Source organism: Medicago sativa, chromosome 4 (genome assembly GCF_051527215.1).
Source record: "Medicago sativa cultivar Bolivia chromosome 4, Bolivia_mono, whole genome shotgun sequence".
NCBI classification, from domain to species: domain Eukaryota; kingdom Viridiplantae; phylum Streptophyta; class Magnoliopsida; order Fabales; family Fabaceae; genus Medicago; species Medicago sativa.
Genome location: NC_140752.1, coordinates 78,847,389 through 78,873,219, shown reverse-complemented (window position 1 = coordinate 78,873,219; position 25,831 = coordinate 78,847,389). Strand labels below are relative to the sequence as shown.

At 33.4% G+C, this 25,831-nt stretch overlaps 2 protein-coding genes and 3 long non-coding RNA genes across 5 annotated transcripts; 3 read left to right on the top strand and 2 right to left on the bottom strand.

Moving 5' to 3' along the window:
* The first annotated feature begins 2,121 nt into the window (after nucleotides 1-2,121).
* On the top strand, nucleotides 2,122-9,174 carry LOC146932285 (uncharacterized). Its single transcript, XM_085707741.1, has 4 exons — nucleotides 2,122-2,270; nucleotides 2,376-2,915; nucleotides 3,009-3,523; nucleotides 8,975-9,174. The coding sequence occupies exons 1-4, from the start codon at nucleotides 2,122-2,124 to the stop codon at nucleotides 9,172-9,174; spliced, it is 1,404 nt and encodes a 467-aa protein (XP_085563867.1).
* Nucleotides 9,175-10,922: 1,748 nt separating this feature from the next.
* Nucleotides 10,923-14,684, top strand: LOC146932284 (HAESA-like 1). The gene is made up of 2 exons (XM_085703925.1): nucleotides 10,923-13,549; nucleotides 13,956-14,684. The coding sequence occupies exons 1-2, from the start codon at nucleotides 10,939-10,941 to the stop codon at nucleotides 14,345-14,347; spliced, it is 3,003 nt and encodes a 1,000-aa protein (XP_085560051.1). The 5' UTR covers nucleotides 10,923-10,938; the 3' UTR covers nucleotides 14,348-14,684.
* Nucleotides 14,685-17,311: 2,627 nt separating this feature from the next.
* On the bottom strand, nucleotides 17,312-21,577 carry LOC146932282 (uncharacterized). Its single transcript, XR_015007041.1, has 3 exons — nucleotides 21,149-21,577; nucleotides 19,093-19,194; nucleotides 17,312-17,654 (listed from the first exon to the last, which is right to left on the bottom strand). It is a non-coding gene; the product is annotated as an uncharacterized LOC146932282 (long non-coding RNA).
* Nucleotides 17,943-18,596, top strand: LOC146932283 (uncharacterized). Its single transcript, XR_015007040.1, has 2 exons — nucleotides 17,943-18,183; nucleotides 18,269-18,596. It is a non-coding gene; the product is annotated as an uncharacterized LOC146932283 (long non-coding RNA).
* Nucleotides 21,578-23,379: 1,802 nt separating the features above from the next.
* LOC146932281 (uncharacterized) lies at nucleotides 23,380-25,340 on the bottom strand. The gene is made up of 3 exons (XR_015007043.1): nucleotides 24,832-25,340; nucleotides 24,506-24,687; nucleotides 23,380-23,588 (listed from the first exon to the last, which is right to left on the bottom strand). It is a non-coding gene; the product is annotated as an uncharacterized LOC146932281 (long non-coding RNA).
* Between the last annotated feature and the right edge of the window lie 491 nt (nucleotides 25,341-25,831).

The window sequence follows — 25,831 nt, the reverse complement described above, 5'->3', positions numbered from 1 at the left end:
TTAACTTGTGCCCTCTAGGACACATGTTAAGGAGTTCTTTATAGAAATATACGTCTAAAAAATCGTGTAGTCAACTTCTAAAAAGTTAAAATATCATGTTTTTCAATGCAAAGTTGCTTTTTTTGGGTTCCTTAACATGTGCCCTTAGAGCACAAGTTAACATGACCCATATTTTTATAATGTTGTGTAATGCAGTCTTACATCATGAATGAGCATGACAAACACCAAACGGAACCTTCTATTTGCTTATTTTTCTATTATTTTTTATTCATTTGAGAATTGGGATTATGAACTTTTTGTAGCATGAGCACATCTATTTCTACTTCCCTAAACTATTTATCTTCATTTTATCTTTATCTTCTTGAGAATTATACGCATGTGTGCATGTGAAAGTGACTTATGTATGAATTGGACATATCCACTATCTACTGTCCATTTTACATTGAGCGTCAATGAGCACATGCAAAAATCACAACCGAGTCAACTAAGATTGTTACTTTCTCTTTCTTGTAAAAGAAACATACTTAGAAGCTGTATACATTTGCCAAAAGGTAGACAAATCCATTTCTTTTCTGAGGATAAACATTTACCAAAAGGTAACTTTAATTATTTTGTTTAAATTATTAACATTATTTACATAATTTTTTTTTGACAAAATTATTTACATAATTTTTTTTAGTAGGAGTATTCAAAAACTAAACTAGTCCATTGAAATTGACACCGAAAAGAATCAAATTTAAAAACAAAAATACATTATAATGTCACAAATCAACATCATCAGACCAACTTAAATTGACTAAAAATTGTGTAGAAGTTAATAAAAATAATTCTATAATGGTTATCATTCAATAATCAATAGTTAGTGAAAAAAATATCAACTATTAAGAATAATTTGATAAAATTATTTTATTCTTCCATTTATTTACAACATTTTTTTTTTTCATTATGTGCATGACCGCTAAATGCTAAAGTTACATAAAAATGGAACGAAGAGGATATCATTTATTTTCCCAGCATTATTCTTAGTTTTTATTTTATAAGTTAATTTTCGCTATTGGAAGTAATCATATTCAGGACACGGTGGAATATCAAATATGAACAATTCTTATTTTAAAAAAAAAAGATGAACATCTCTTCTCAACATCATTCAAACTTTAATTCGCCGCGTTGTTAAAAATCAATTCCTTCCACTAGACTCTAACTCATGTTTATTACCAAAAATTATGATGAATTGAAAAACAAAACAAAAAGTCAGAATTTCAGATAAATTGACTGTACCACAACCGTGTTGAAGGGTGCAAAGTGCAAAGAAGACGCTTTTATGTTTCTACCCTAATGCATGCATGTTGTATAAAGTGTAAAAACCAATTTACTTCAGTCACTATTTAGTCTTCATACCGGTATCCAAAATCATAACCAATGCTTCTTTGCTACCAAACCAAATAAAGAAAAGAATTCGAGGTTCACACACACCTTACAACAACAAGGAGACAATAAGTAGCATCAATTGTAGAACACGCAACCATATATGAGGACAATATTCACTGTGCATGTTAGGCACACACTATACATCTAATTAACCAATATATCGTGACAAATACACATGTCTAATATTTGAGCATATTCAATCCTATTGTATCATCGCCGGCAGCAGCTAGCTAACACGATCAATGAAGGTTCATGATAATGTGATCATTGAATTTCATTCCTTGTTTTCCCGCGGGTGACATGCTATGAATGAATCTATGATCGTCAAAACAGTTTTCACCTAACCATTCATGTTCATGAAAGCATATAATTAGAGTAATACATTTACAACACAACAATGACTTGACATGTCTAAATTCTAATCAATTTTGTTTCGGCTCAAAACCAATTGTCCCCTAACAGTTCTTCTATTACCTAGGGTGTTATAAGATACTCCCACTTTTCCTAAATATAAGCATTCATTTGACTACAAATTTGTTTTTCAAATTACTAGATAAAATTATGGTTTTTATCCCTTCAAATTACTAGATAATGAGTATTTATCTTTTGCCGAATTCAATTATAAATGATATTGAAAAGATGATCAATGCGTTTTGGTGGGGAGGAAGGAGTAACAACCGAGGGATTAAATGGATGGCATGGGAACGTGTGGCATGCCCCAAAGAATTTGGTGGAATGGGGTTTCGAAATTTCAAAGCTTTTAATCTCGCTATGGTAGCTAAGCAAGGATGGAGCTTTCTGTCTAAACCTGAATCGCTGGTTGCTAGAGTCTTTAAATCGAGGTACTTTCCACGTTCCTCATTTTTGGGTGCTACACTCGGACATAACCCGAGCTTTGCTTGGCGGAGTATTTAGAATTCGCGTCAGTTACTTTTATATGGATGTAGGTGGACAATTGGAAATGGGCAGCAAGTCAGTGTGATGAATGATCCATGGGTTCGAGGAGGTCATGGTAGCTGGATTCAATCCCCACAAAGTCAGGGTGTGCATAGTTTGCGTGTGTCTGATTTGATAGTTGGCGAGGAACAAGTTTGGGATATTGATAAGCTTGAATCTCTGTTTCCAGATGATATGGTGCAAGCTATTCTCGACACACCACTCTTTGCAGAAGTTCATAATGATAAAATAGTGTGGATGATGGAACGTAACGGGAGGTATACTGTTAAGACTGGTTATAAACTTGCTATGATGGAGTTGTTACATACTGATCGGTTCCATGTTGAAGGAGAATGGCATAGAATTTGGAATGTGAATTCCCCTCACAAAGCACGTAATTTGTTATGGAGGATTTGCAGAGGGTGTGTTCCGACGCGTCTCCGACTACAATCACGGCATGTACAATGTGAGGTGATATGTCCCTGGTGTGATATGGATGTTGAGGATGATTGGCATGCTTTTGTGGGTTGTATGGTGGCGCGTGAGAGTTGGTATTGAGCAGGCCTTTCGACTGTGCTGCAACCGCGAGTTGGAACTGTGAGCAGTTTGGCAGATTTAGTTTTTGATATATGTCGTTCCGAAAGCCGAGACATTGCTGGTCAGGTGGCTTCACTTCTTTGGCAAATTTGGGCTGCACGTAATGATGTCATTTGGAATGCCGCTCATCATACTTCAACAAGCATTGGGAGGACGGCACTAGATGCATGGCAGCAATGGCAGGAGGTTCATAAACATCCCCCACAACCGGTTGTGCAACACGGGCAGAATAGAGTGCAAGGTAACAGCTCAGTTTGGGAGAAACCACGCGAGACATGGTTGAAGTGCAATATGGATGCCGCGTTCCATGACCGTAACCATATTACATCTTTTGCGTGTTGTGTTAGAGACTCCCGCGGGCTATTTATTCGGGCTCAAACGAAATGGCAGCGGGCAAATATGACAGTTTTGGAGGGGGAGGCAGTTGCCTTACTCGAGGCTCTTCACTTTGCTGATGCGAACAGATGGGACATGGTTGTCTTCGAGTCCGACTCATCTACTCTAGTGCAAGCTCTATCGTCTCCGTGCCAGGGTGATTCGGAATTCTATGCTATTGTTTCTAGTATTATTTATCAGTTATCTTTACATTCCAACTTCGAGGTGAAGTTTGTTAGGAGACAAGCGAACATGGTTGCTCATAGTTTAGCTAGGGCGGCCTGTTCTTGGGCTAGTCACCGTATTTTTGATTCTTATCCTTCTTGTATTGAACATTGGATGATTAATGATAGTTAACTTTGTTTCGGTCAAAAAAAAAAATACCACAAATATTGTTACAATATGAAAAGACAAAATATACTACATACACATATAAATACTCCCTCCGGTCACTATTATAAGCAAAAATCAACTTTCTAGGTTCATTCATTAAATGATGTATTTGGTCAATAATGTAGACCAAATACATCATTTAATGAATGAACCTAAAAAGTTGATTTTTGCTTATAATAGTGACCGGAGGGAGTAGTACTTTAGATACATTCATACATAAAATGGACATATTAAGTAAACTAACACTAAATTCATTCCTCAAAAAATTAAAAATAAATCTTTTTGGAAAAACAAAGGATACTAGCTAGTCTTTAATCTTTGTTTTTTAGTAAAAAAATAGAAGAAAAAAGAAACAAAATAATGGAAAAAAACTAGCTAGTTGATAAAAACGCCTCGTATTCTTCTAAAATTTATAAAATACTCATTCGTCTTAAAATGTAAGCAAAAATGTGCCAACATAAATTGATCTATTTGATACAAATAAAAAACCGTTGACTATATTACCAATAGAAAATGAAATATCAAATGAAATTGACTACATCAGAATCATATTAGCAACAAAAAAAAGTTACAGGAGTTTAATTAAAACAATATGAAAATTTAATTAAAATAAATAAACTATTTTTACTAAATACTAGAGGCTCGTCTTAATATTCGCCTTAAACCACAATATGTGTTAGATCAGTCACACCCTTAATACTCCTTTCAATTTAATTAATGATTAAAGAGAAATGTTAAAAGTGTCGCATGCACTAGTTAAATAACACATACATTCAATTCAATTAAGGATTAAAGAGAAATGTTAAAAATATATCTAAGAGCAGCCACAATGGAGACATTCCTTTTTGGTACTTAAATGGGTTTCGAGTGTACACATCATTCTTTTATAATTTTTAATAGTAGTACATAATAAGTACTCAATCCCTCCAACTTAGATCTCACACAAATTTCTTAAATGGAACACACTAATCAACCATCGATAACTTTATACCATTACATTTCAATTTTTTAATATTAAAAAAGCGTGGATCTCACTTAAGATTGGAGGTCTTAAGTAAGACCCCAACAACTTTTCTCCCCAAATAAAGTATCTAATAGATATCAAGTTTTAAATGTTTAAAACGCCCCCATTGTGGATGCTCTAATACACTACTTAAGTAAACATAGATTTTTCAATACAAAGAAAACAAGTATTTATTTATTTTTAGCTGATCTGTTTTTATGTTGGTGATTTGATATCAAGATGTAATCATTAATGTTTAATGTTTTGTAGTTCTACTATATTACTACAGGGGGGGCCCTTAAAGGATGCACGTTATATGACCTTAGTTATGTAGCAACAACCTTATCAAAAAGAAAGTTATGTAACAACAACCCGCTTGGAAAACTTGGTAGTGAGTATTGAGAGTTATGAGTACCCTTTAAACCAATACTAATAACTAAGAATCTACCCTATTACTTATTCTTGTCTTACATAAATCTAAAAAATTAAATACTAGTACGTCCTTCTTCAAAGAAATAGGTTATGGAATTTGCCAAATGCCACACTGAGGAAGCAATATATATCATATCATAATATTTGCAGTCTGTAGTAATTCCTCTGTCATATGGTCACCAACAGCTCAATGTACTGTTTTGAATGTAAATCAATCCAGTTGGTAGAGTTACATATGGGTTCCACCTAATATTTCTACTTTGAATAGGTGTCTTCTAATCAATTTTAATCGTTGTGTAGATGTATGCCATGGTTAAAATTCAAATGCAGAGACACTGCAGAGTTAGTTGATTCAAACATAAATGTAACCCAGAAGTGTATTTTCCCGTGACTTCCATTTAATTTGTTGAGCGTCAATGGTCCTATGGGGCATTGAAGGATGAGGACCTAAATATCATGCACAAGCATAGCCTCATCATTTAAAACCAGGACCAACAACTTAGTCTAAGGAATAATTCATGTAAGAATATAGTGCTTATAATTAAACTCAATTGCTAAAAAATTAAAAAATATTAAAAAAATTATGAATAATGACAATTTGAGCAACCTTATTTTTTTTCCTCTTCTTTTACGGAAAAAACAACAGAGAGAATAAAAACACAAAAATGTTTCAAAATGATTGTACTCCCTCCGTCCTATATGTAAACCCCTTTTGCTATTTTCACATTTCTTAAGAAAAGTTGTCAGTGTAATTAATGTGTCTAATTTTTGTGTTAATATTACCAAATTGTCCTTTGTTTCTATGTGTATTAAATTTAACTTTTTATATTTTAAGATAAGTTAGTAGTATTAATTAGGGGCATGTTTAGGACAAAAAAAAATAATAAATGCATCTAAAAATTTCAAAAAGGGTTTACATTTAACTACAAATTTTTAGTCAAATGGATGTTTACATGTAGGGACGGAGGAGGGAGTATAAATATTACTCCCTCCGTTTCAAAATGAATGTCGCTTTAGCCAAAAAAAATTGTTTCAAAATGAATGTCACTTTCAGTTTCCAATGCAATAATAACATTTTCTTTTCAATTGTACCCTCCAATTAATACTCTGCACACTACTTCCAAAGTATTACTTTTAAAACTAACCAATAGTTAATAAGGATAATTTGGTAAAATAATCATTCTCTTTCTTTTAATCATTGCATTTTTTAATATATGTGTAAACACCTAAAACGACACTCATTTTAAAACGGAGGGAGTATTTTTTTAAGCAACAAAATCAGTGTAAACAAATTGGCTCGGTCAAAATCGAATATGATACTTTGAATTTCTCTTAAACTTATGATTAAAAATGGCTCTAAATTCTAAACCAGTAATAGTACTACTCTCAATGAATGTATCATGCACGGATGTCAGTGAGTCCAATTCTGAAGAGAGGAATTGAAAAATTAAACATTGAGATGACAAATTTCTAGATTCTATAACATCAAATTAAGCACTTCAAATCCTTGTTGGTTTAGTTTTGTTAATTAATGCACCACCGAACTTTTCTTCGATAAATATGCGCATCACCAAACATCATACATTCATACTTCCTCCGTCCCAGAATATCTGACCCATTTACTAAAGAAAAGTGTCCCAAAATAACTGAGTTATTTCAATTTTCAATACAACTTTCATCATTCCCAATACAATATAACTCTAATTAATACTCCCTCCGTCCTGTTTTATCTGAGTCAGTTTGATTTTTCACACAGATTAAGAAAAATGTATAAATAAAGGGGAAAGTGGAATATATTGTATTGGGAATGATGAAAGTAGTACTATTAATTAGAGTTATATTGTATTGGGAATGATGAAAGTTGTATTGAAAATTGAAATGACTCAGTTATTTTGGGACACTTTTTTTTAGAAAATGGGTCAGATATTCTGGGACGGAGGGAGTACTACTTTCATCATTCCCAATTCAATATATTCCACTTTCCTCTTTATTTATACATTTTTCTTAATCTGTGTGAAAAACCAAACTGACTCAGATATACCGGGACGGAGGGAGTAAAACCCACCAACCGAGTGATTCCAGAGAACTTTGTAATTGACATATGGAGTAGATGTTGGTAGCAAGCATGAGACTCATTCAACACAGTCAGCGACACTCCCCCGAGGCAAAATTGATACTAGTACTCCCTCCGTTTCAAAATGAGTGTCGTTTTAACCAGTTGCACACAGATTAAGGAATGAAATAAAGTTGTCAAATGTCATAGCAATTTTACCAAATTATCCTAATCAACTATTGGTTTGTTTTTCATTAAAGAAAAAATAATACTTTGGAAGTAGTGTAACATAGTATTAATTGAAGGGTACAATTGAAAAGAAAAAGTTATTATTGCATTGAAAACCGAAAGTGACATTCATTTTGAAACAATTTTTTTTGGCTAAAGCGACACTCATTTTGAAACGGATGGAGTACTATATTAATAGTACCGTAAATGAGTCTTGCTAACTGGTGTCCTAAAGACAATGGTTAAAGATTCTATTACTAGAAACTTTAAGTTGAAAATACAAGTCTTTATTTTTTTCTCAACAATAATTACATCAGTTTTCGATGCAAACTTACTTATTTTATTATTTTAAGGGTCATGTTAACTTGTGCCCTTAGGGCACAAGTTAAGAAACTTAAAATAAAATTAAGTAATAAATTATATGTTGAAAAGATAACTTTTGAAATTTTCAAGATATTGAATGCACAATTTTCAAGAAAATACTTCTACTTTTGGTTCCTTAACTTATGCCCCAAGGGCACAAGTTAACATTTCCCTTATTTTAAACAATGTCTTGCTTAACTCTTTCCTTAAATATTAGTACTAGTAAAGTACACATTATAATTTTGAAGACCAAATTTGTGTTTGATTCTCTAAAAATACTTGTGGGAATTTGTTTTTTTATTAACAGTGTCATCTTACTTAATCAAACTCAATATCCAATGTGGTCTTTTTTGTGTGGAAGAGGTGAACAAAACACGAGACCAAAATGAAGGAAACACAAGACCTTAATTTGAACGCCTGTCATTAACTCGGAGCTTGGAATTGCGTCAAATCTGTGTAAATCAATGGAGAGCCATTAACTGAAGTTGTTCCTTTGTTTTTAAATGCATAGGAGAAAAAATGTGTAAACATGTAGTAGCATGGTGCAAAGAAAAAAAAATGCGCACATGCATTCATGATTCATGTGTTTAGGCATAAAAGTAATTTATGTTGTTAAAAAAAAGTACTGCAACAAAATTAATAGTTAGTCAATATTTAGATAGTCGAACAAATATTAGCCAAATTAAAGACAATTGAATTTGAGAAAGATTTCAAGCAACTTTCATATGGAGTAAATAGTCAAAGACCCCCCCGAAATTGCAAGGTTCATCAAATACCCCCTGTAATTAACGAAACATCAATTACCCCCCCCCCCCCCCCCCCCCGAAATTGCTTAACAATGATCAATTTCGTCCAGCCGTCCATTTCTGCCGTTTGAATGGTGACGTGGCCGTTATAGGGGGATAATTGACTATTTTTGTTAAAAAAACAATTTTGCTTTCTTCTTCTTCTTCCTTCCACATCTTCATCTTCTTCAACATCACCTTCATCATTATTCATAAAAAAATCCAGATTTTATTTTAGAAAACAACAACAAGTAACACCATCACCTAGAAAACAACATTCATATTTCAACTCATAAAAAAAAGGTTGGAGCAGTGATTTGATCTCTAAGGATGCTTTAGACAAAGGTTTGATTATTGATTCAATTTCTGTGTTGGGATTAGATGGAAGTGTTGGAGCAGTGGCTTCACTTGAGTTAGATGGAAAACCACTAATTGGCTTGTCAAGTGTGAATGTTACTACTTCTGAACATGTGCATTTGGAAGGTGAAGGAAATGGTGAAAGTAAGACTGTGATGGTAACTTTGAGAGGGTTGAGCATTCCTGTTGGTAAAAACTTTGTTATGACATGGAAAATTGGATGATTTAGATTGTCTCATCTTAGTTTGTTTCTTTTCAATTTTAGCATGCCAAGACAACAACAAAGGCTTTTTTTTATGAGTTGAAATATGAATGTTGTTTTCTAGGTGATGGTGTTACTTGTTGTTGTTTTCTAAAAAAAAAATCTGGATTTTTTTATGAATAATGATGAAGATGATGTTGAAGAAGATGAAGATGTGGAAGGAAGAAGAAGAAGAAAGCAAATTTTTTTTTTTTAACAAAAATAGTCAATTACCCCCCTATGACAAAAATAGTCAATTACCCCCTATAACGGCCACGTCACCATTCAAATGGCAGAAATGGACGGCTGGACGAAATTGATCATTGTTAAGCAATTTTGGGGGGTAATTGATGTTTCGTTAACTACAGGGGGTATTTGATGAACCTTGCAATTTCGGGGGGGTCTTTGACTATTTACTCCTTTCATATGACATGAGAAGAACCATCTCCATCATCACAAAAAATAGATAAATGATGTTTGAACAACCTTCTCTAACAACTTGTATGACAACTTTCTCTCTCAAAAAAATAGATTAATGGTCTTTTTTTACTTTTAATCTCTATTACTTAGATTTTTTATCAATCCCTTTTTTTCCCTTTATAAAATTTTGATTCTCTAAAAAAATATCATTTAAATAGTTGTTTAAATAACACAACTTCAAAATTATATGTTCTCGTCATCATACTATGTATGTTATAACTAACACCAACATCAATAATGTATTTTGTCCAAAAAAAAAATCAATAATGTATCATTTTCTTACCGGTTCCAAACCACCTTACATTGGTTGTTAGTTGTTGCTACTTGTTACTTGAATTTAACTCACATTTTGTTTGTTTGTATGTATAGAAAATAAATTCTTTGAAACAAAAAGTACAGAAAATAAATAAAAAGGAAAAAGTGAAAGGAAACTTATTAAATCAGGGGAAATGTTAACTTGTGCGTACAAGTTAATGAATTAAATAATTTTATTGTAATGTGTATATTACATTTAATCTTTAACTTTTTAATGAATTGAATGCACAAAATTTTATAGAATATTTATTCTTTTGAATTTCTTAACATGTGCCCTAAGAGCACTGCCCTAAGAGCACAAGTTAACACTACCCTTAAATCAAATAAAAGGTACTCCCTCTGTATCTAAATACTCCCTCCGTCCTTATTATAAGAAAAAGTTGACTTTTTAGGTTTATAGAATAATTAATGTATCTTATTGTAAATATAGACTAGATGCATCACTTGCAAAATGAACCAAAAAAATTAATTGTTTTTTATAATAAGGACCGGAAAAAGTATAAGCAAAATTGACTTTTTAAGTTCATTCATTTAATGATGTATGTGGTCTATATTATAAACCACATACATCATATCATTAAATGAATAAATCAATTTCGCTTGTATTTAGAACGGAGGGAGTAGAAAAATTAACATGTCATTTCTTAATTGCATATATCAATACAGAAGTTACTATTATCCAGAAGATAATGGCCCTGTCTTCTTGTAAGAACGAAAGAAAGAAAAAGACCATTGTCGTCGTCAACCATCAAATTTTAAATTTTCTTTCCCAAAGAAATTCCAAGTTTCCACCGGTGCCAACTCAGCACAACTTGTATATTTTGTTCCTAAAAACAAACACAGTAATCAGTACCACAGTACCATGCGTGGTACACTACACTCAAATACTCTCTCTCTTCCAGATAAATAAATTGATACCTTCACTTCCAGAGAGTCATTCCCAAATTTCACAATGGAAAAAAAACAACTTCCTCTGTTCTGCATTATCCTAACAATCTTAACCCTTGCAACAAACGTAACATCTTTAAACCAAGAAGGTTTATACCTCTACCAATTCAAACTCACCTTAGACGATCCAGACTCAACACTCTCTTCATGGAACCCACGAGACACAACACCTTGTAACTGGTACGGTGTACGCTGTGATTCCACAAACACCACCGTAACTGAACTTAATCTCTCCAACACCAACATTCAAGGTCCATTCACAGCTTCAATCCTCTGCCGTCTCCCTAATCTCTCCTCCATAAACCTCTTTAACAACTCCATTAACCAAACATTCCCTCTTCAAATCTCTCTCTGTCAAAATCTCATTCACCTTGATCTCTCTCAGAATCTTCTAACCGGTTCTCTTCCAGAAACTTTACCGCTTCTTCCTAAACTTATTTACCTCGACCTTACCGGTAATAATTTCTCAGGTCCTATACCTTTATCTTTCGGATCATTTAAATCACTTGAAATACTTTCATTAGTTTCAAATCTTCTAGAAGGTACTATCCCACCTTCACTTGGAAATATAACTAGTTTGAAAATGCTTAACCTCTCTTACAACCCGTTTTACCCGGGTCGGATTCCACCGGAGATTGGTAATTTAACAAACCTTGAAGTGCTTTGGTTAACACAATGCAACCTTGTTGGTGTTATTCCTGAAACACTTGGGAAGCTTAAGAAACTTAAGGATTTGGACCTTGCTTTAAATGATTTATATGGTTCTATTCCGAGTTCGCTCACTGAGTTAACGAGTTTGATGCAGATTGAGTTGTATAATAACTCGTTATCAGGTGAGTTACCGAAGGGAATGGGGAACTTGAGTTCTCTACGGCTTCTTGATGCGTCAATGAATCATTTAACGGGGAGGATTCCGGCTGAGCTTTGTTCATTGCCGTTGGAGAGTTTGAATCTTTATGAGAATCGTTTTGAAGGTGAGTTACCGGCGAGTATAGCGAACTCACCAAATTTGTATGAGTTGAGGTTGTTTGGAAACCGGTTAACTGGAAGGTTGCCGGAGAATTTGGGGAAACGGTCGCCGTTGAGGTGGCTTGATGTTTCGAGTAATCAGTTTTGGGGGAATATTCCGGCGAGTTTGTGTGATTTTGGTGAGTTGGAGGAGGTATTGATGATATATAATTTGTTTACCGGTGAGATTCCGGCGAGTTTGGGGACTTGTCAGAGTTTGACGCGTGTGAGATTGGGTTATAATCGGTTTTCCGGTGAGGTTCCGGCTGGGATCTGGGGTCTTCCTCATGTGTATCTTCTTGAGCTTGCTCATAACTCGTTTTCCGGTTCTATTTCGAAGACTATTGCAGGAGCTGGGAACCTTTCGCTGTTGATATTGTCGAAGAATAATTTATCTGGAACTGTTCCTGATGAGGTTGGGTGGTTGGAAAATCTTGTTGAGTTTTCTGCTAGTGATAATATGTTCACTGGTTCACTTCCTGATAGTTTGGTGAATCTTGGCCAGCTTGGGATTCTTGATTTTCACAACAATAGGCTCTCTGGGGAACTACCAAAGGGGATTCATAGTTGGAAGAAGTTGAATGATTTGAATTTGGCTAACAATGAGATTGGTGGGAAGATTCCTGATGAGATTGGGAGTTTGTCTGTGCTTAATTTTCTTGATCTTTCTAGGAATCAGTTTTCTGGGAAAATCCCTCATGGGTTGCAAAATCTGAAGCTTAATCAGCTTAATTTGTCGTATAATCGTTTTTCTGGAGAATTACCCCCTCAATTGGCTAAGGAAATGTATAGGTTAAGTTTCCTTGGGAATCCTGGTTTGTGTGGAGATTTAAAAGGATTGTGTGATGGTAGGAGTGAAGTGAAGAGTTTGGGTTATGTTTGGTTGCTTCGAGCTATTTTTGTTCTTGCTCTTTTGGTGTTCTTAGTTGGTGTTGTTTGGTTTTACTTTAGGTACAAAAATTTCAAGGACTCGAAAAGGGCTATTGATAAATCGAAATGGACTTTGATGTCGTTTCATAAACTGGGTTTTGGCGAAGATGAAATTTTGAATTGTCTTGACGAAGATAATGTCATTGGAAGTGGTTCTTCCGGTAAGGTTTACAAGGTTGTACTTAACAGTGGAGAAGCTGTTGCTGTGAAGAAGATATGGGGAGGGGCTAGGAAGGAAGTAGAGAGTGGAGATGTTGAGAAAGGTAGGGTTCAAGACAACGCTTTTGATGCAGAGGTTGAAACATTGGGAAAAATTAGACACAAGAACATTGTCAAGCTATGGTGTTGCTGTACCACAAGGGATTGCCAGCTCTTGGTTTATGAGTATATGCAAAATGGTAGTCTTGGTGATTTGCTTCATAGCAGTAAAGGAGGGTTGTTGGATTGGCCAACAAGATACAAGATAGCTGTGGATGCTGCAGATGGACTCTCTTATCTTCATCATGACTGTGTTCCCCCAATTGTTCATAGAGATGTTAAATCTAACAATATCTTGCTGGATGGAGACTTTGGTGCAAGGGTGGCAGATTTTGGACTTGCTAAAGTAGTCGATACCACTGCGAAAGGAATTAAATCCATGTCCATCATAGCTGGTTCTTGTGGCTATATCGCACCAGGTTAGCATTAATTTCTTTATTTCATTTCATTTTTCTGCATATGTTATACGTAGTGGTAGTACTTGTGTTGCTGTGCTTGACTCATAGTGTATGGCTTATTTGGCACTACAAGTCACAATGTTAGTCTCATGCATGGGCAATGCTTTTATTATCTTTGTTGCTTAGTGAAAAGTGTTCTGTTTTTGTTGGTATTCTAGCTGCTTGGTATTATTATATAGTATGGATATAACATGGTGTCGTGTCTAAGTATCTGTTGTCTAGCACATTTTAATTTTCTTTTGAACTTGACAATACAATTATCCACTTAGTTTCATATGATACACATTTTTTCCTATTAAAAGTTTCCTAATGTTTAGTATCTGTGTTTCTTTAGACACAAACTTACATGATCTCATTTCTCCTGCAGAATATGCATACACACTCAAAGTGAACGAGAAGAGCGACATTTATAGTTTTGGTGTTGTTATACTTGAATTAGTTACTGGAAGACGTCCTGTGGATCCTGAGTTTGGGGAGAAAGATTTGGTTAAATGGGTTTGCACTACATTGGATCAGAAAGGTGTAGACCATGTACTTGACTCAAGGCTTGATACATGTTTCAAAGAAGAAATTTGCAAGGTCTTCAACATTGGTCTCATGTGTACTAGTCCTCTTCCAATCAACCGGCCTTCAATGAGAAGAGTAGTGAAGATGTTGCAAGAGGTAGGAATAGAGAACCAAATGAAACCTGCCAAGAAAGATGGAAAATTATCCCCTTATTACTATGATGATGCCTCAGACCATGGAAGTGTTGCTTGAATCAATGAAATCCTTGTAAGGGTTGGATTCTTTGATTCTGAATGTGGGGAGTTTGAAGCTTTTATTTTATACTATAAGCCAACTTCTCTCTATTATCTTTTCCACGCATGCTCTTTGCTTTACAAAGTGGACTAAAGAAAAGAGATGTTTTTGATTTTTTTTATTTGGGGGGAAATTAGAGGTTTGAGAAGTTGATGTTTTTACCCTATAAAGTAGGTCCGAATCAAGGTGCATCCCTACCAAATTTAAGTTGGTGTAAGTTAATAGTTAGTATTACTGACTCTTGTATTCAGGAAATCTATTTCCATACTTGAAAAAAAAAAACTGTTTCTATCAATTTCCGTTAGGTACATTAGTTAAAACTTAAAAAAAAATTTACCTGCCTCTTGGGTGGGTTAGGTAGGTGGCTTCAAAATTGTGAATTTTGTTTTAATATCTTTTTGTTATGGGAAGGTGTTATCACTGGACCAAAAGAGAATCCAAGTGGAATCAAACTTTAATACACATATCTAATAGTAACTAGTAATAACTTTTGCCCACATAAATATCAATGGAAACCCATTTGGGTTGGTTCGATGACGTTGACTTGAAACGTTGGAGTGTGCTTTTCAAGGTTTTAGGTTCAATTTTTTATGGTGTTAATTTTGGACTTTTGCCCACATAAATATCAATGGAAACTCATTTGGGTTGGTTGGATGACGTTGACTTGAAACTTTGGAGTGTGTTTTTCAAGGTTTTAGGTTCAATTTTTCATGGTGTCAATTTGGGTATGTTAATTTAGTTCCTTCAAAAAGAAAAAGTGCAGCTTGGCTGATAAGTTCTATTAGCATTAATATGCAGGAATTGATATTTCACCTCTAAATTCTCCATTTCTTCAAACTTATACCGTGTGATTTTAGTCATTAAACTATTTGAAAAAAAAAGAATTAGTAAAGATTTGGCTATCATCATTTTACAAGTGTTTTATAAAATTGAGTTAGCCCTAGTTGCATTTTCAGCATCAGAGTTTGTTATGTTTGGGAACTGATTTTGTATCAATGGTGCCTCTTTTCATGTGTGGATGACAAGTAAAAAACAAAAAGAATCAATGATGCCACTTTTCATGTGTGGATGACAAGTAAAAAAAGAATCTAAAAGTGAAAGGTTGATGTTTTCTGTTTTGTATGTTGAGCTAAAAACGGGACAATAGGGTAAACCCGAACTAGTCGAACAGAGAAATGGGTGGATATATCGGTTAATTGCTAGTCAAGTACCTCATCTTACTCCAATTGGATCGTAACTTTTGATTGGCTATTTTGCGTGTAAAAATTTGATGGATTGCAACTTTCGATCTTTTTTTAATAAAGTGAATAATTTTGAAACGCCAAAAAAAAAAGTGAATAATTTTGAGGTGTTTATTGAGGAATCATCGGTATAATGAGCTTTACCCAAAGTGCAAATATCATGATTTTTCAGTAGGCCCAACCAGGTGTTTTATTGGGAAATTTTACCGTACACCGTTACATTTATACCCTCACCCCCAACATTTTATCTAAACTACCCACTTTACCCTCTTGTATAAAGTAAAAACCCTCATATTTTGGCATTTCTTCCACATGCATTTCCTATTCACACGAGGGGGGAGAGAGAGAGAGAGAGAGAGAATGTTGTTAAACTAGGATGAAACACAACATAATAAATTGATTCATTATGCCATTTAAAAAAATTGATTCATTCTTAATCCAATTATGAAATTAGAATAAATTGATTTATTGATGATTTTCGGTAGATCTAACAAAGCGGAAACACCAAGTTTGGTTTTCCAGGAGATAAAACAGACATGAACTCTTCTCATGAGTTTTCCGGATAAAGAATCAAACTGATCTCCTTCACATATGTTGTCCGGAAAACACAACCACATGTTTCCGGAAACAAAATTAATATCAGATAACTTAAACATGTGTCTCTAATCTCATATTCTTTTAACTAACAATACTCTTTTCTGGAATGAGATAATGAGCTAGCAAGGGTTCAAACATGAAAGACCTCACGATGAAATTGTCTTTGATATTGATATATAATATATAAAGATAAAGATTTCCTATATGAATTTTCGGAAATCTTAATTTACGTTTTTCTGGAATTTTTTAACAAACCGGAAACTATTGTTTAACTGTTCCGGACAGAGTTGAAATCGGAAATGTTAGTGCCTGTTTTCTGAAAAATACACCTAAAATGACATGAAGGGGTGCACTCTTCATGAACTAAAAAATGTTGAAAGTATAGGGTGAAAAACAAATGTGTAATAAATTAAATAGTACTCCCTCCGTTTTAAAATGAGTGTCGCTTTAGGCTTTGGCACACAGATTAAGAAATGGAATGAAATAATCATTGGATATAACGCTTTTACTAAATTGTCCTTACTTTATTAGAAAAAGACAAACTTAAAGTTGCATTGAAAATTGTGTGAGAGAAAAGTTTGAGAGGGTAAAGTTGGAAGAAAAAAATTAAAGTTATATTGGAAATGTAAAGCGACATTCATTCTGAAACAATTTTTTTTTGCTAAAGTGACACTCATTTTAAAACGGAGGGAGTAAAAAGGATAAAATTGGAATTATTTAGGTTTTGTAAGGGTGAAGGTATCAATGTAAGGGTATAGAGTATAATTTCTGTTTTATTGTGTTGAATCTTATTGAAATTGCTCTTTAAACTTCAAGAATTGCTCTTCTGCACTCCAAAATGATGTTAATAACCCCAATGGTAGTTAACTGCAGTTCGCTACCCAACTGAGATTGCATCTAATCTTTTATTTATTTAGTCAATCGTGTGTTTAATATGATGTGTAAGTTCTTTTTTCATCAATCTAAGGCCCTTCTTAACACATTCTAATTTTCAAATTCATGTTTCTTTGGATATTTTTGATTTGTGAATTTGCAATATCATGTTCTTAAGAACACTCAAATAAACTTGTTAGAAAACCAAACATATCAAAATCAATATAATCTTTGTTCATGTAAATTTGTCATCATTAAAACATCTAATAAGAAAGATAAAATACAAAATATGGTTTGGCACTCCTAACCTTCATTCCCCATAAAGAAACACCTCCAAGTGAAATATCATGAAGAATTGAAATAGAGAACAAACATCTTGAGGAACTAGACCAAAATCCACGGAAGGAACAAATACAAGCAATTGCCTAATTTTCAGCTTAACTACTCGCGACAATGACAATGACCATTAATACATCTCGAATCGAAAGTACGAATACAATCAATTCTTGGGCAGTCATAGTCAATTTCGCAAGGAATAAGAGGCCCAGGCGGCTCTGTAATGTTAAACAATTATAATGGAATGTTACTAAAAGATGATGAAATATTATGCTGGGTAAAATATGTTTTTCATCCTCATAAAATTAACGAATTTGGGTTTTCGTCCCTATAAAAAAAAATCCACCGTTTTCGTCCCTACTTAATTTTTCAGTTACCGTTTTCGTCCCTCCCGTTAAGTCAACTAACTGTTGACTAACAGAATGCCACTTGGCTGTGCCACGTCAGCATTCAGTAAAATAAAATAAAAAAAATCAGATTTTTCTATTTTTTTAATTTTCGTTTTTATTAAAAAAATTGTGTTTTTTGATTAAAAAATGTTTGATATAAATTGTGGGTGAAAGCAGAAAACCCTAGATCTGATTTAGAAACCAGTCTTGTTCACTCTCATCTGCAACAACGCTAAGTCAACAACAAAATCATCCAATATTCCATTCTCCACCCTAGATCGAAGTTTTTGAAGACATCTGTTTGCACGTGTATCGTCGGATCGAAGGTTGGATATCGTAGAAGTGGTCCTGTTTGAAGGTCAGTTTTAATGCTTCAATATTAAAATCGGAACTGTAATTTGTGACTGTGTTTTAATTTTGTTTGTTTTGACTGTGTTTTGCAGGGAAATGTTTTGAAGAAGAAAGTTCCTGGTAGGATGGGGATCAATTAAGAGAAGGTTGACACAGTGAAGCTTGAAAGAGATGCTTAGGATTTAGTGTGGAAGGTTTTTTGGTTATGATGTAATTTGTGATGGTAGTTTTTTTTTGGATGTAATCTTATGTTGATGGAAACTAATTAAGATTTGGAGTTATGAATTAGTTGGGATGGTACTTTTTTTGGGATGAAATCTTCTGTTGATGCAAACATATGCAGATCTTGTACTATAAAACTTATGGCATATTTGGTAATCTTATGCTTATGAAATGAAGTTAATTTTCATTCTTACTCAATTTCAATTCTGTCAAAAAAGCATATTTTTTGTGCTGTTAATGCTATTAAGCTTTTGATTTCAAGTTTATATGGTAGAAGCCAAATATATGTAGTTTCTTCTCATTTACTGATACAATTGCTCAATAAGGTCATGACACAATAACAGTGTGTGTTTTTGAATCATTTTGCACAGGTTGTACATAACAACATTCATTGAAAATTGCATAGAAAAAAATAGAAACGAAAAAAGTAGTAAAATCAGTTTTTTTTTTCCAAACGAAAAAAAGTAGAAAAATCAGAAATCTTAGGTGGCATTCTGTTAGTCAACAGTTAGTTGACTTAACGGGAGGGACGAAAACGGTAACTGAAAAATTAAGTAGGGACGAAAACGGTGGATTTTTTTTTATAGGGGCGAAAACCAAATTTCGCTAATTTTATGAGGACGAAAAACATATTTTACCCTATTATGTTTAAGGTAAATAAGAAATTTTGGAAATGGTGAGATAAGGGACTTACGACGTCTGACGTTGAGAACATGAAATAGTAAAAGAAAAGTGATGATAAGAAAATGGATGATAGTATAAACATACTTCAAAATTCTAGCCATATTTTGCCTCCCTTGAATGTAATAAAATCAAAAAGTTTGATTGAGATATTTATAATGTAGAAAACATCACATTGTGTTTTTTTTGTCAAATAGCTTAGTGGCTATAGTTCACACAATATTTTTTTTTTTTACCAAAAGAGCCCACACAATTTAATTGTGGAGAAATTGATGCAATACCCCTACCAAAGCTAAGCTCACGAGGATATCACATCACATTCTGCTTTATTAAATTAAAAAAAAAAAGGTATCATTGTTACGGTTCATAAAATTAGAATTATTATCAAATGTGTTTGTCCCTTTATGTTACTAAAGTGAGGTGGAAAATACCGAAAGAGAAAAAGTAATTTTAAACACTTTCAAAACTAGTTTTAGAAATAATTTACAGTTGACCAAAAAGAAATAATTTACAGTTGATGCAACCATATATCCATACATATTAAATGTACCGTAAAAATTCTTGTAAGCTTAGCTCAGTTGGTAGAGACAATGCATAATATATGTAAGGTCGGGTTCAAATCCCAACCACCACAAAAAAAATCAATTTTAATTTCTATAAAATATGTTGTACGGTGTATTAATTGATTTTTTTACCAGAAAATTCTAGTGTAAAGGCATCGATATGTTCTACTAACATCCCAACTATGTTAGCACTTCGGTTATACATTAATCAAGCGAACTCCTCAAAATTATTAGTAAAAATAAAAGAAAAAAATACAAAACATGGGGACATATAATTATTGATAGTGCCATCCTTACTTTTGAAAGTTTCCATGTTATGAAGCACATGAGCGATAGAACACGTATGATAGGTCTTAAACTTGATATGTCTATGGCTCATGATAGAATTTGAAGGTCTTTCTTATATGGTGTTTTTACTTCTATGAGTTTCTCTCTCATATTTTAATCTTCAAAGGGGTAAAGACAAGGTAACCCCTTGTCCCTATACATCGGGAGGCACTTCAGTGCCTTTATGGCGTCAAAGGCAGGTGCCTTTCAACAAATCACATCCGTCTAATTTCTTGGATGCACCAGATCGTGCTACGTGCCGTTATTGACAAAAAAAAAACCTGTGAGAAATCTAGAAAAACAGAGCACGTCAGTTCCATTCCATCCTTTCCTCCCATTTCCAACTTGACATCAACCCACCACCCTCACCAACTTGCCTCCCGCCGTTGTGCCGTGCCTCCCGCCGCCGTACTGTGTCTCTCTTTCTTTCCAATTTCTTTGGTTTTTTTGTCTTAAGTTTTTTCTTGATTAGACACAACACACACTCTTTGTCTCTCTTCTTCCCTCACTAAACTAATATAAATTCACAATCCAAAAGAGAGAAAAAAATCTTTGAATTCAAGTGAGCAATTTTTGCATATGGTTTTTATTGTCACAATTCCGAGGCTAAATCTCTTCAATTATCCACAGAGAAAAAGAAATGTTATTTTTTATTCTTGAAACTAAATAATATTTTGAGATACCCATAAAGTAATTAGGGTTTATAGAGAGAAAAGTGAAGTGAGTTTAAATCAAAGTTTGAATTTTGGGTTTGAGGAAGAAAATGACTTTTCTGATGCTGAAATTCATGAGGACCTGTATGAACGACAATCGACGGTTTGGCGGCGGCCGACGGAAGGCAAGTTCATGGTGGGTGGAAGGTGGTTTATGTCGAGTTGCAGTTTCCTCATCTCCGACGGAAGACAAGTTGATGGTGGAAGGAAGCTGAAGCGCCTATGGTTTCTCAGTTTTTATTCTATTTTTTTCTTGTAAAAGGATTGGACATGTGTCATAATCTATACACTGAAGGGATCAGACAGACTAGATTCGTTGAAAGGCACATGCCTTTGGCGCTTTAAAGGCAGCGAAGTGCTTCCCCTATACATGCATCTTTGCCATTTGTTCTAAGATCTTATATGAATTTTTTATTAATTCCCAAGAGGGGGGAAAATAGACGGTTGAGAGTTTATGTTTTAGTACCTGTTTGGAATAGCGGTGGAGTGACATTTTTCGCTTCCCAATGCATAATTTGCCGTGACTTTCTTGAAGCTGGGAATTGTGGAGTTGGGGAAAACGTGGTTTTGCTCTCTCCCACCGTGGGCCCAAACAGCTCCTTAACCTATAATAAAGTATATTTGAATCAAAGTGCATCCCGGCCAAATTTTAGCTGGTGTTAGCTACTAGTATTACTCACTCTTGTATTCAAGAAATATTTTCCATACTAAAAGAGACGTTTATGTTACGTACACTTTTTAAAATAATTTTACCTCCCTGGCTCCCTCTTGGATAAGTTAGATAGGTAGCTTCAAAATTTTGATATTTGTTTTCATTTTTTTTTTTTGTTGTTGTTATGGGTATCACTGCACCAAACGAGAATTTAAGTGGAATAAAGAAACTTCAATATACATAACTAATAAGTTTCTCCCTTTCATAAATGTCAATGAAAATTTCTTCAAAAAAAATAATAAATGTCAATGAAAATATTAAATAAAAACAAATATAACTTATAAATTTGTGGCTATCTACATTTTATAAGTTAGGTCTAATTGTATTTCAAGGTATGTAAAATGTTTATAGCCAAAACTTTATATGTTCTTCTTGTTTTTTTTTTGTTTTAAATATTTCCATTGATATTTATGAAAGGGCAAAATTTATTAGTTATGTGTATTGAAGTCTACTGATTCCGCTTAGATTCTCTTTTGGTCAAATGATAACACCTTCCCATGTAACCAAGAATTATACGGGAAAAAAAATATATCAAATTCTTTTATCTACATACCTAACCCATAAGTTTGTTAGAAAATCCACATGGGTAGGGTCTTTACTATTTAAGATCCGGTACCCAATAGGTACCTTCAATGTGAGGGAAAAAATTGGGGGTCTCTTAAGACCCAGGGTCTTACTTAAGACCTCAAATCTTAAGTGGACCCTACACCACGTTTCAATAAAATAATTAATACTCCCTCCGTCCCATAATATTTGACAAAGTTGATCTTATTATGCATGTCAATGCATAATTTTGAGCTTAAATATCTTGAATAATATATTAGAAAAAATTATAAAAATTTAATATTTTGAAAATACTCATTGAGACAAAATATCTTGAATAATATTTTAAAAATTTAATATGGTCAAAGTAAGTTAGGTCAAAATTACACATTTTCAAATGGGTCATCTATTGTGGGACGGAGGGAGTATTTGAGTTGCTTTTGTTGTTTTTCATTAGTAAATAGTTATTGGTGGGACCCATTTAGACCTTTTGACAGTGGATCTCCATTGGAGTGGTTGAGTACCTATTAGGTACTATTATTAAAAAATAATAAAAAAGTGATGTGTCCATGTGGGAACTGTTTAAGACCTCAAATGTGAGGGTCTCCATTGTGGATGCTCTTATATTAAAACATTATCTCTACCAATTAATTTAACATTGTTTTTTTTAAGCGGTCAATACAATTAAAACTCTCTTTCTTGTATTTCTAGTACCTTCAAATACAGATAACAACTGTGTGAGATAGAATTGGTGATATTGATCAACCACAATGTCACAAGTGGTTTTTTTTCTCTTTTTTTTTTACAAAAACTGTGACGTTGGGATTGGTCAATGTCACCAATGTTACTAAATGTTATGTCACCTAAGTGCTACCCCTTCAAATACAACTAACCCTAACTCAATTTTACAAAACATTTTTAAAATGTTTATAGCCAAAACTTTGCAAGTTCTATTTTTTATGTGTATGTCCATTGATATTTATGAATGGGAAAAAGTTATTAGTTATGTGCATTGAAGTCTTTTATTCCAACTAGAATCTCTTTTGGTCCAATGATATAACGCCTTCCCATAACCACGAATTATATGAAAACACATATCAATTTTTTTAGCTACAGATCTAACCCATCAAAGAGGGAAGTAAAATATATTTTTTACAATTTTACCCGTGGGGAGGAGAAGGGATTAATAACAAATGTACCTATAGCAACATATCCCGCTTGGGCTTTAATAAGAAATTTAGATAAAATCTCAGAAAAAATTTCTAAGATGTATGGGGAGACAAGGGATTACCTTGTCTTAAACCCTTTGAGAATTAAAAGATAGAAGGAAAACTCATAGAATTAAAAACACTATGTAAGGAAAACCTTTAAATTCAATGATGATGAGTCTGAGTGTAACGCCCCAGATTTTGATCCAAGACATTACGCCTAATTCATTTTCATTTTTCGAAAAACACTACTATTTTTTTATTTCATCAATAATATATATATTCTAGCAAAACCTATACAAAATTCTTAACATAATTTAATTAAAATTCTTAAACTAATATCCTTCAAAATTAGTTCTAAAATTACAATTCAATAAAAACCCAATTTTTGTCCCCGCGTACGCTTTCATCACACATCAAACTTCATATATCATCTTTGGTACCTACAACATTATATTAATGTAAGGGTCAATTTCCTTATCCAAATTGGTTCATACTCAAAGCACAAGAAACAATGTCATAAAATAGATAATATCAAAACTTATCAATCAAAAAGAATTAAGAAAATACATTTAAGTCTTTAAGGTAAAGTTCATACACATTTCTTTTATATATATAACAGTTTAATCACTTATCAACACACAGATGTATAATAGACCCAATGCAATGCAATGATGTGCAAAATGCATGCTCTTATAACTATATGATCCGGATATAATTCCCGCCACAAAGGCATCCACACAGAATATAATTGCAATTCCCGCCACACAGGCATCCACACAGAATATAATTGCAATTCCCGCCACACAGGCATCCACACAGAATATAATTGCAATTCCCGCCACACAGGCACCACACAGATGCATATGACATGCATGATAATGATAATGAAAACTCAATCCCGCCACTTAGGCACCACTAAGAAATGCAAACTAAATCCTGCCACTTAGGCACCACTAAGAAATATGATATTAACCCGCCACTAAGGCAATTACAAGTATTAGTGCATCATCAAGTACACAAACCAAAAGTCAATCATTTCACAAACTCACATTTTCATCTTTTTCTTCTTTAATTCATAAAAAAAAAAATGTATCACTTCTTTTCCAACCCCACAAAACATATACAGCATAATAATATTAAACATATCCATTCACACCACATTATCATACACAACTTTCATATAAAACACAATTATGAATAAACACTCATAATTAAAAATAATCACATTTAGTAAAGATTAATTTTTACCGTAAATTACATTTTAATTATTTTTCTTTTTAAAAGACAAGAATTGCTACCACTATTCAATAACACAGCCATAGCACTTAGTATGGACGTATGGGGAAAAAGCCCTTACCTTGTGTGCTTTCATTCCTAATCCACAACTCTAGCCTCAAACTACGATACAGACATGATTTCTCCCGCTCTGAGCATTATTTTGAAGATTGAACCTTTGAAATCAAGGAGAACCAAGCGGTGAAATCATGGAGAATTTCTTAGAACTCCCGCGAGATACTCACAAAGGAAACGGAGCACAAGCTTCAAAGAAAATAATGCTAGACTTAGAAATTGGAGTATGAAAATAATTAGGAAATGAACGAGACATTAGGGCACTATAGAATTGCACAAATTTTATGAAGTGGAGATAGAGGAACGAGTGACAATTGATGGGAAAAATCTTACCTTGTTCTACATGAATTTGAAGGACAATAAGACTAGAATTTATTTTCCATGAACAAATGAATCATCGTGAGAATTTTCTTGATGTAACCGTGTAGCTTGAGGTAACAGTGAAGCAGAAATCAAAAGAGTATAGCTAAAAGGGAAGTTTGGCGTTTTTCTATTTCCTTGGTCTGGTAACGTGGTGTTTTGTTTGGTGGTTGGCCTATGTGATGGTTTATTTCATATTAGATAGGCATGGTTTGATTTTAGGAACAAAATAACTACTTCATTGGCTCCACAATACAACAAAGTGTCTCTTAAGCAAAGCCACTAAACCGAAGGATTAGGAGGCAAGATGAAAACAAGTTAAAAACGTGGAATATGACCAAATTGAAATAAAAATAAAAATAAGAATGCATGGAGAAATAATAGGAACAAACTTGAGTAGTGGAATTGGACCAAGTCAGTAACAAAATAGAGAAAATAGGTTTAGTGGAATTAGACTAAAAAAAACAGAATGGAGAAAGCCACTAAATATTAACGATTAAACAATTCCCTCTTAAACAATTTTCTTCCAAGACTTCCAAGTCAATCAAAATTTAAATTAATAATAGTAACTTATAAAATAATAATACAATGAAAATCTCTAATAAATTATCACTTCTAAACTAATTTAAATGAAATAAATTAAATCACATAGATTACAATAAATAAAATAGATAAACTTAATTATATAATTTAATTAAAAAAAGGATGGGGCAATTTTCTTAAAGCATAAATTAAGTTGTCGAATAAATAATAAACTAAAAGGACATAAATAAAATACCGGGATGTTACATTGAGACATATCAAGTTTAAGACCTATCATTCCTTTTTTACCTTTCATGTGCTTCATAACATGAAACCTTTCAAAAGTTTGGATGACATTACAGTTAACAACAAAAGACACTTTGAAAAGAAACAGTGATATAAGGATAAAATACCTTTGAGTATATTCTCTATAGTTTTGGACACAAATTTA